The following is an 11793-nucleotide window of genomic DNA, read 5'->3' as shown; positions in this document are numbered from 1 at the left end:
CTGCATCATGTTCCTCATGTTACACACACACATGTTCATCGTCTCTACATGTCAGATAGACTGGTTACCTGTCTGTCTCTACATTTCTCCCTGTGATAGACTGGTTACCTGTCTCTCTACATGTCAGCCCTGTGATAGACTGGTTACCTGTCTGTCTCTACATGTCAGCCCTGTGATAGACTGGTTACCTGTCTGTCTACATGTCAGCCCTGTGATAGACTGGTTACCTGTCTGTCTCTACATGTCAGCCCTGTGATAGACTGGTTACCTGTCTGTCTCTACATGTCAGCCCTGTGATAGACTGGTTACCTGTCTGTCTCTACATGTCAGTCCTGTGATAGACTGGTTACCTGTCTGTCTCTACATGTCAGCCCTGTGATAGACTGGTTACCTGTCTGTCTCTACATGTCAGTCCTGTGATAGACTGGTTACCTGTCTGTCTCTACATGTCAGCCCTGTGATAGACTGGTTACCTGTCTGTCTCTACATGTCAGTCCTGTGATAGACTGGTTACCTGTCTGTCTCTACATGTCAGCCCTGTGATAGACTGGTTACCTGTCTGTCTATACATATCAGCCCTGTGATAGACTGGTTACCTGTCTGTCTACATGTCTCCCTGTGATAGACTGGTTACCTGTCTGTCTACATGTCAGCCCTGTGATAGACTGGTTACCTGTCTGTCTACATGTCAGCCCTGTGATAGACTGGTTATCTGTCTGTCTACATGTCAGCCCTGTGATAGACTGGTTACCTGTCTGTCTCTACATGTCAGCCCTGTGATAGACTGGTTACCTGTCTGTCTCTACATGTCAGCCCTGTGATAGACTGGTTACCTGTCTGTCTCTACATGTCAGCCCTGTGATAGACTGGTTACCTGTCTGTCTCTACATGTCAGCCCTGTGATAGACTGGTTACCTGTCTTTCTCTACATGTCAGCCCTGTGATAGACTGGTTACCTGTCTGTCTCTACATGTCAGTCCTGTGATAGACTGGTTACCTGTCTGTCTCTACATGTCAGCCCTGTGATAGACTGGTTACCTGTCTGTCTCTACATGTCAGTCCTGTGATAGACTGGTTACCTGTCTGTCTCTACATGTCAGCCCTGTGATAGACTGGTTACCTGTCTGTCTCTACATGTCAGTCCTGTGATAGACTGGTTACCTGTCTGTCTCTACATGTCAGCCCTGTGATAGACTGGTTACCTGTCTGTCTATACATGTCAGCCCTGTGATAGACTGGTTACCTGTCTGTCTACATGTCTCCCTGTGATAGACTGGTTACCTGTCTGTCTACATGTCAGCCCTGTGATAGACTGGTTACCTGTCTGTCTACATGTCAGCCCTGTGATAGACTGGTTATCTGTCTGTCTACATGTCAGCCCTGTGATAGACTGGTTATCTGTCTGTCTACATGTCAGCCCTGTGATAGACTGGTTATCTGTCTGTCTACATGTCAGCCCTGTGATAGACTGGTTATCTGTCTGTCTACATGTCAGCCCTGTGATAGACTGGTTACCTGTTTGTCTCTACATGTGATAGAATGACCCCCCCGTGACCCTGAATACAGGATAAGCTGTTGACGATGGATGGATGGAATGTCCGTAGGGTTAATGGACTTGTGTTTTCTGCCTCGGTCAGCTGGAACTGGCGACAGCCAAGAGCGACATGAACCGTCACCTTCACGAGTACATGGAGATGTGTTCGATGAAAAGAGGGCTGGACGTTCAGATGGAGACCTGCAGGAGACTCATCACTCAGAGCGGAGACAGGTAACGCACACAGAAAATCCATGGTTGTGGAACACTGAGGCAGTACATACGTGAGAGAAAGCCTGGGTGTTGATGACAGAAACACATCTCAAGGTTAAAGGTGCTGTTGACAACATTGCTACCATCCAGCCACTAGATGTCGCACTCGCACTCCCCTCTTCCATCGCATTCACTTCACAACAGCTGTTGCTTGAAGTGCATGCGCCCTCAATGGGTTGCCAGTTCGTTGCACAACCTTTGTTTTCATGGTTGAGTGGTGTGACACTCAGACAGACTCAGTCCTGTCAAGTGATGAATCTTTCGTGGTATGAATTCATTTTGCAACATGTAGCTATACATTTGGGTTAATTTGTGTGGTGGTGTTTCAAAATTCATATAACGTCAAACTCAGCCATTTTCCCTTTTTACCACAACTGGCAACCCCAAAGATTCTTGAACCCTGACTACGCAGAGAGACCATGTGATACCAACGTCGTTATTCTATTGGCTCACAAGCCTTGCTAGAAGCCGCAGCCACACGTCACACATCTACACAGAGGTAAACTAAACATTCATATATGGACTGACAACATTTTTTTAAATGATTCATTCACAATCAAAATATTTTTTTCATGAGAAGTGATACTTTGATTCTGCACCTTTCTAACAGCTCTGTGGCTGTATTATTTATTTTCATTATTCGTTTAAATGAAAATGTAAATAAATATGACCAGGTTTTAATTGCAGGACTGTTGTTTTAGCTATAGGTGTACCTAATAAACTGGTCTGGGAGTGTGTGTTGCACTTTTAAAAACAGATGTGTACATAAAATCCATGAGAAATACAGTTTTACTAGTAGTATTGTTTTCAAGTCTGTCCGAATACAGCACTCACTTTTAGATTTGCATTGAAAGATCTTTACACTGTAGATATTTTTCTCCTCTCCGTCCGAAAGTATTCTTCCTCCAGACCTGCAAAGAGTAACTGGTCGGCACACTTCAAGCTACCAACACTATATATATGTATATAATGGGTTCAAGGTTAGCTGCATGTTGTGCCTCTTGTATTACATTTTGAGTCACAAAGCTTAATTTCTTTACACAATGTGTAACAGTGTCAGGTATCATTGAAAACTTCAATCCAAACAAAGCTTTTCATCATATCATGCCATTTTAAATTCCCCTGAGCTCTTTTAATCATCCTGTGATACCATCAAAAGCTAGCAAGAGTTACTGAATGATTTATCTTGAAAGAAAAACAGGATGGCGTGAATGTAATAATACATGAGAGGCATTAACTCAGTCATAAACCACCGAGAAACGTTCAGGTTGAATGTAGAAGGAACATTAGGAGATTAGGGCGTGGATGAGTCACAACTTCCTCCAGCTGAACAGTTCCAAAACCAAAGCCATACAAATTGTCACCCCTCATCAGGTCCAGTCATCACCCATAGCCACCATCTCCTTCTCTGGTCAAGACATCCCCCTCTCTACCTCAGTTACCAACCTCGGTGTGAAGCTGGACCCACAACTTGCCTTTGTAAACCACATCAAACATCTGTACAAAACCTGCTTTTTCCACATCAAGAACATTTCTAAACTCTGCACATTCCTCACTTTCTCTGATGCAGAAAAACTCGTCCACGCCCTAATCTCCTCCAGGCTTGATTACTGTAACAGCCTGCTCATCCGTATTCCCAACAAACACCTTCAGAAACTTCAATTCCTTCAGAACTGTGCTGCCCGAACTCTGATGAAAAGCCGCAAACACCGCATACCTCAAAGACCTCCTTACCCCTCACTCATCCACCTGTAACCTCCGGTCCCAAAGTACCAACCTTCTCCATCATTCCCCCACACGACTCGCACCATGGGAGACCGAGCCTTCTGCTCCACTGCCCTCCACATCTGGAACTCCCTCCCTGAACACCTACGACAATCCCAGTCTGTGGTCACCTTTAAAAAAGGGCTTAAAACTTCTTTGTTCAGACAGGCTTTCCTTTCCTAGATGTTATTCTCTCTCTGCACTTTAATCTCCTCCTCTAGCTGTTTTATCTACTGCTGATTTTAACGTGTCTGATTTTTCTCTTAGTCTTTTGTTTATTTTGTTTCCGGTTTCTGTAGCACTTTGAGATTACTTTATGAAAAGTGCTTTACAAATAAATGTATTAAAATGTATTAGAGCAGCAGACAGTGACCCAGGGTTAAGCTCTATTTATAATCAAAATATAATTTTCTCCCTCCCTCTCCAGGAAGTCCCCTTCACTCATCACACTGTCAGGGGACGACTCCGACAGCGAGGAGAAGAAAAAGCCAGCGCTCTCTGCTGAGTATGACCTCAGCGACTCTCAGTGCAACGCCAACGCCGCCATCCCTCCGCTGGCCTGGAGGAAACCCTAACACCCTCCAACGCTCTTCTCTTCCTCCACTGGCTCTGGGGTTTCCTGTTGACTTAAAGTTGAAACTATTTTAACATATGTCTTTTTATTTTATGTCTTTAAGTTTCTCTGAAGGCAGCCAGTGTGATGATGTATGGTCCGTTTCACTGGATGCCAACCTGTCTGCAGAAAGGTGGGTTTAACTCTGTTTGTTACACAAAACCAGAATTGGCTTGCAAAGCTTAATTAGTAAAACCATAGGAAAACTTGAGCTTCATTTAATAACCAAGGCAATAATTCATCACTTGCTGTTTAACCGCTGCCCTCCTGTGGTTAGGAGCTGTAACAGCATCCCAGCGAAGGTCAAATGGAACAAAATGGCCCGGATTAAATCCTCCATTGATCCTGTTGTTGGTGATGTTTAACACACTGACCATGTCGTTTGGTGCAGCAGCTGATTATTTGCACAGTTTCTATAACGCACAAAGAAATGTGTTTGAACACAAACGCTTAAGAATGATAATGTGTATGAATAGTTTGAATCCTGTCGTATGCACCAGCTGTAAATATTTCAAATAGGTTTGATTGCCATTATGTGGGATTTTACTGACAGTCAGCCAACTATTTAATAAAAAGTTCAAGACCCAACTTGCCTTAAACTGATAACCGATGTTTGAGAAATGTGACACCTTCGTCTGCAATGAGATGGAAATCTGGTGTAAATGCGTTGCAGACAATCCAGTAGATCATACTGCTCAACTCAACAAAAATCCATAAGATCAGATTCAGTTCACGACTAATAGAAGACTAAAACAAACAGGTTTCAAAAAGTGGAACCTGTGAAGTTCAGGGTTTTAGCACTGATTGATTTTCTTTCAGTCGATAAATTGTTCTTCCCAGAACTGAAACAACCCCGATATGATTCTGGAGATTTGAATAATCTCTTCTGAGGTGGATTTTTGTCTTTCAATGTAAAGGGAAGGTGTCATATTTATACGCCATGAATTACAAGCCAACCTCCATGTTACCATCAATACTAATGGAAAATCTGAAATAATTACTCTTAATGTCCCATACGATGCATTTCATACACATCTACTGCAGAAATAAGGGAAAGAACTTCAAGGGCATTTTATTTTACAAAAGTGAAAATGTATTTTGAAAGTACAATTTGTAAATGCTAAATACTGTATCTGATGTACATAATAGGGCTGTGAATAATGCTGAACGCCTCATGTTGTTTTGATGGAAATTAAGTGGAAATCAATAACCATTTAACGTTTAGTTTTAGCCGTCTTTGTGCTCTATCAGTACGCCTGCAGCAGGTTATGAAGTGTGTTTAAAAAACCCTGATTTCTTGACATGAATGTGTCACAGTTCACCTCTCAAACATGTTTCATGAAATGACTGTCTGCTATGTTCACCACACGAAACAGATCCATGAAAGGAACACTTGGTTTTTAGTCCTGTAGTTTTTCTTCTCATCAAAACCAAACTACAGTTTTCACAGAAGAAACGGATTACTACTGTAAAAGTATTCCTTTAATTTCAGGAGAAGCAAAGCAACTGCAAGTGTACAATATAAGCTCATGTAACTGTACAGATGCTGCTTTCACTCAAATGTTAACGTCTATATTATCAGAATGTAAAGAGCAGAAAACAGATATAAAACAAGTGTGAAAGGAAGGAAAATGAGTTAAAGACCTCGTGAAACTGAGAAGTCAGATGAAGGCTGCAACAACCGGATTGAAGCTGAACTACGGTGGCTGTTTCTGCAGATATTGGACGGTTTAATCTGATTCACTTGGTGTAAAACAAGTTTAGGTCTTTAATGTTTTCTTTTCTGTCACAAAGCTGTATGATCCATTTATTAATGCTAAATGAAATGTTGCACAGAATAAAAGAGATCGAAGGAACCTCTGTTGTGAGTCTGTTTACTCGACTAGAACATGTCTCTTACTGTTTCAGCTACTTTAGAATTACATCCTATCATATTTAACCCTCTGATGCCTGAATTATGAAAGCCTTGGTCAAGATTTTTTTCTGAAGTGTTTTTATTCTTCTCAGGACATGAAAAAAATGTTCAACTTTTTTCTTTCCAAAAATATGATTTTTTCATAAAGTTACAGACATGTCCAATCCAGTGGACTACATACGCCTGAGCACTCAACATAAAACATTGTGAACTTACTGTAAAAATTAATTAACTTGTGTTCTATTATGAATATACAAACCCTTGTTTCTTTTTATGCTTTGAAAAACATTTCAACATTTTTTGGGAAATTTCAACATTGTATAGGCGCAATGTTTAGGCCTGAATAAGAAAACCAATGACACTCATAGCCGTGAATCTTACACCTAAATGTGTCAAACCATCCCCAACAGGAGAAACATTACTGTGAGTCTCCACAGTTCTATAAGGAAGGACAGTATTACCAAGCCCTTATATTAGCATGACAATACATTAACACAAACTGATATTTCAGTCCCTGCATCTCCGAACACTTCTATGTTCATCACACCTAGGCTGTATGAAAGTTCGCAAAGCATCCTCCTGTCACTGCCAGATTTTCTTTCCCTTTCTGGAGAGCATACAAGTTGGTGTTGTGCACTATATCATCAATGAGATCTGCTGGAAACAGATGTCTGAAGAAATCTATGGGATCTCTTCCCTCCACATTCAGTTTCCACTCTCCTAGAAAAGGAGGCAAGTCTCCATCAAAGTCATTGTCTTGGACTTTCCAGATATTTTTTCGGGCTTGAGTATAGTCAGGTACCATGTGCCCATCTTCCACAGCTCCCTGATCATGCTGACCATCCTCTGCATCCTGCCCCTCATTTGCATCCTGCCCCTCATCATCCTCACTTTCTGCATCCTGACTGTCTGTATCTCCATCATCCTCAGCTCCTATGTCTCTGTTCTTCTCTGGCAGCCACTCATCATCACTGTTGTCACTACACTCATCATCACTGTTGTCACTACACTCATCACTGGAGCTGGACGGAATTTCCTGGACTATTCTGTTGGCTGCCTTATTCTTTGCTGCGTTTGAAGTCTACAAAATAAGATAAAATAATTATTATAGTAACTCAAACTACAGCTAATCTGCACAAAAATGTATATTTTAAATGAATAGCTTATAAATATAACAATTATACACTGACTTATAACCAAAACAGTCACAAGAAACAGTGAAGCAATTATATGACTTGTGTTAAAAAATATACTGGGTGATGCATGATGTCCACTTCATTGGACACATGGTTAATCGTAATTTTCTACATATTGGACATAAAAATTTCATATTCCAAACAGATAATATCCTTCCCTAGATGTTACTGTATATCATCATATTTTTCTTACCACTGGGGCTCTTCTAGTATAGAAGGATTGACAGGAAATGCCAGCAGTGGCCGGCAGGGGTGGCTGCTTATCGGCCATCTTGGATTCAGAGGAAATTTACTTGCAGTTACACCAACTGACCACTGAATTGACCTCAATGGACTATGGCAGCAGAGAGCACACTAGAGGCTGATATGCAGTTCCACCATAGAAACCAATGCATTTAAAGGAAAACACCACCGCATTTCCATACTGAACTATGTTCTGCTCTGATGTTAGACGAGGTGATACATACCTCCCTCTCCTCTGTGCGTGCACTAAATGGCTCTTGAGCGCACTCCGCGCAGCGCTAATTTGCTAGCATGTAGCTTGTCCTTAGGATCCAAAGGGGGGTGAAGTTAGAAGCGACCAAGCACTTCCACGTTGTCCCTATTTAAATACGGTTACGTGAGTAGTCACACGACCCAAGTTTGGTTACACAAAATGAAACATGCCAATTTTTCTAAGCGGATAACAGGGATAACTAGATAGTATGGCGGAATAACAACTGGAAGCACTTCGACGTCGGCGCAGTAATATCATCACTCAAAACATGACGGGACTATATACCTTCTGCTTGTTTTCACAACCCTGTACGATCCACGTTATAACCATGATGTTTGATTGTTCACAAACTATCTTACTACAACCTGATGCTTCCTCAACTGTGCACAAACTACTACAGCTGGTGCAGGCGACGGCGTGCAGGTCACGTAGGTTCTATTGACGGAAGTAAGAGGGGGAGCGGAGTGATGATATTACTGCGCCGACGTCGAAGTGCTTCCAGTTGTTATTCCGCCATACTATATAGTTATCCTTGTTATCCGCTTAGAAAAATTAGCATGTTTCATTTTGTGTAACCAAACTTGGGTCGTGTAACTACTCACGTAACCGTATTTAAATAGGGACAACGTGGAAGTGCTTGGTCGCTTCTAACTTCACCCCCCTTTGGATCCTAAGGAATATACTGGGACAAGCTACATGCTAGCAAATTAGCGCTGCGCCGAGTGCGCGCAAGAGCCATTGAGTGCACGCACAGAGGAGAGGGAGGTATGTATCACCTCGTCTAAGATCAGAGCAGAACATAATCCAGTATGGAAATGCGGTGGTGTTTTCCTTTAAGAGAAAGTTACTTTTTAGTAGCTGTCCACTGTAGTGACCGCTATGCACCAGAGGGTTAAAAAAGGAAATATTGCAGATTTTACGTGTTAAATGGTACTCCAATTCTTGGAAAACTCAAATGGCAATGACTGTAAAAATGTACTGTAAAATAGTCATAGATTGTTTTGACATAGTATACTAAATTTTTTTTCTTTTTTACATGATTTGTGTTTACATAGTATACTATGATTTATGGAAGCCCATTTCCGCCAGCGTGATGAAAGAAATCCTCTAAGTCATTATAATGAGAAAGTATCTCAATATATTGACCATATCAAAATAATGACTTAGTATCTCAAAATAATGAGATAGTAATTCAAAATAATGACTTAGTATAGTATCTCACTATATTGACTTAGTATCTCAAAATAATGAGATAGTATCTCATAATAATGACACAGTGGGCCCTAGTTTCGTGGCGCAGCGCAGGGCGGCGCAGGGTGGCGGAGCCGGCGTAATGCAAGTTTCGACCCGCGCAGCCTTGCGCACGGTCAGTTTGGCAGTTTGGTGGATCGCCTGCGCCAAGATGGGTGTGACGGCGCAGCAGGGGGAGGCGTCACAGATTCAGCTTGGTGCAGCGGAAGTTTCGTGGCAAAAAGCCTCGCCGAGACTTCGCCGAAAGCTCGCCAGCTCAAACCTCGTCTACTCTCGGCGCAAGGCGCAAATAAAGTCCATTCATTCGATGTGAATATGGCAAGCCGTTTTAACATTTAATAGCTAGACTAGATATTTATTGCAGATATCTGTAATTCAATTCTTCCTAGTCATAAAGAACATTTCAGATATCCACAATGGCATTCTTCCTAGGACAAATGACGTCACTTTTGCCATTCATGTGTATTGGGCTTTCAATTTCAGATATCCACAATTACATTCTGGATATCTAGAATGAACATTCTGGATAATTGAATTCTTACTAGGAGAAACTCCCATTTCAGATATCTTCAATCCAATTGTTACTAGTCATAATTTTCATTTCAAAATGAAAAACTATTCCAGATATCCAGAATGTAATTTTGAATATCCAAAAATACATTGTGACTAGTAGAAATGTCGTTATGGATATCCACAATTCGTATTATGACTAGTAGAAATGTAATTTCAGATATCTACAATTAGAATTATGACTAGGAACAATACAATTGCAGATATCCACAAAATGTATTGTTGATATCTGTTGACAGGTAGACAGGACGCCATTTTAAACATTTTAAAATTATGACTAGTAACAATTGGATTGAAGATATCTGAAATGGGAGTTTCTCCTAGTAAGAATTCAATTGCAGATAACCAGAATGTTCATTCTAGATATCCAGAATGTAATTGTGGATATCTGAAATTTAAAGCCCAATACACATGAATGGCAAAAGTGACGTCATTTGTCCTAGGAAAAATGCCATTGTGGATATCTGAAATGTTCTTTTTGACTAGGAAGAATTGAATTACAGATATCTGCAATACATATCCAGTTTAGCTATTAAATGATAAAACGGCCACTTATACTTTGTAAGGATTTTTAGATATCTTAAATTTAGTTTTGACTAGTACAATCAAAGTTGTAAATATCTTAAAATATCATTTTTACTAGTAAGAATGTATTGTGGATATCTTTAATTACCATTTCTATGGAATGCTATTATAGATATCTAAAATATAATTACAGATAGTAGTGTGGTTCGATTAAATGTTAAAACGGCTTGCCATAGGCGGAGTGGAAGTTTGGTTGACTGCGCGCAGTGCGCACACGTCACCGAGATCTCACAGGCAGGTTTCCACAGATCCAGGCACATTTAAATGCAATACATAATCACAACAAACACTATTTAATGCAACTAATTGAATCAACACGTGAATTTATATCTATATAGATTGTCCCGTCACATCTGACGTCAGATCAAAGGCGGATATGGCACGCGTAACGGAAACTCAGCCTCTCGGACCAAAACATCTCCCTCTCTCTCTCCTGTTTTTTATAATATGGGCATTGTTATTATTATGATACGCACGCACAGCGCGTGATGCGCGTGGTGGGAGCAGCGGCGCTGCTTCTGTCATCAGGTTGTCAAGTGACGGAACTTGCACTGAACCTCCCCTAGTACATTAAAGGTGAGGAGAGGAGCTCATTTGATTGGTGAAGATCTGAATCGGCTGTATTACAGTTTTTTACAATTGTTTACACACTAAAATAAAAATGTCCACACAATTTGCGAAATTCTACTCCAAGGAGCAAAACACCTCCACAGATTTGCACAACATTACTGATCATTGAGGACTGTGTTGGTTAAATGAAAACTAATAGCATTTTCACAAATATGTGTGTATGTTTTGACTGAAGTATGTATGTTTTGACTGAAGTGTGTAATTTTGCAAACAATCTAGGAATTATGCAAATTGAGTGTGGTGTTTGGATAATTATTGTGATTACATTTTGAAAAAAAGAACCCGGTTTTCAAAATTGCATGTAAACAATTGAAAAAAACTGTAATCCCAGTCCACGCCTCGTCTCCTCCTTGTCTCCCACTCACGCCTTCTTCTCCTCCCTCTTTCCCACTTGCGCCGGTGGGCGAGACGGGAGGAGTGCCTGCGCGAGCCTGCGCGGTGCACGAAACTTGCAAAATCCAGGCGGACACACCCCGTCGGCGTGGCGCAGGTGCGCTGCGCGCTGACTACGCCTAGTCTACGAAACTAGGGCCCACTAAGTCATTATTATGAGATGCTATGTCAATATATTGAGATACTTTCTCATTATAATGACATAGAGGATTGTTTTTATTTCATCACACTTCCATAGGCTTCATGTTTGTGGTTTGAAAGAAAAAGTGATATCAGATTGTGTCATCCTCCATTTATATTAATCTGGGATCTCTCTCTCTCTCTCTCTCTCTCTCTCTCTCTCTCTCTCTCTCTCTCTCTCTCCCTCCCTCTCTCTCTGACTTTATCCCCCCCCTCTCTCTCTCCCTCTCTCCCTCTCTCTCTCCCTCTCTCTCTCTCTCTCTCTCTCTCTCTCTCTCTCTCTCTCTCTGACTTTATCTCCCCCCTCCCCCCCCCCTCTCTCTCCCTCTCTCTCTCTCTCTCTCTCTCTCTCTCTCTCTGACTTTATCTCCCCCCTCCCCCCCCCTCTCTCTC

At 41.4% G+C, this 11793-nt stretch overlaps 1 protein-coding gene across 6 annotated transcripts in view; it reads left to right on the top strand.

The window, feature by feature from the left end:
• The window catches only part of iffo1a (intermediate filament family orphan 1a), a 28024-nt gene extending 21992 nt beyond the window's left edge, over positions 1-6032 (top strand). For 5 of the 6 annotated variants that reach the window (XM_084032571.1, XM_084032574.1, XM_084032572.1 and 2 more), the window contains 2 exons: positions 1638-1768; positions 3999-6032. In XM_084032571.1, the coding sequence (XP_083888697.1) occupies positions 1638-1768; positions 3999-4146 (279 nt within the window). In that variant the 3' untranslated portion in view covers positions 4147-6032. Of the gene's footprint in view, positions 1-1637; positions 1769-3377; positions 3507-3998 lie in introns of those variants that run through there. The other variant, XM_084032575.1, reaches the window with a different exon arrangement.
• The last annotated feature ends 5761 nt before the right edge of the window (positions 6033-11793 follow it).

Source organism: Eutrigla gurnardus (assembly GCF_963514095.1).
Source record: "Eutrigla gurnardus genome assembly, chromosome: 17".
NCBI classification, from domain to species: domain Eukaryota; kingdom Metazoa; phylum Chordata; class Actinopteri; order Perciformes; family Triglidae; genus Eutrigla; species Eutrigla gurnardus.
The sequence above is the reverse complement of the archived record's forward strand: the minus strand, read 5'-3'. Positions and strand labels throughout refer to the sequence as shown.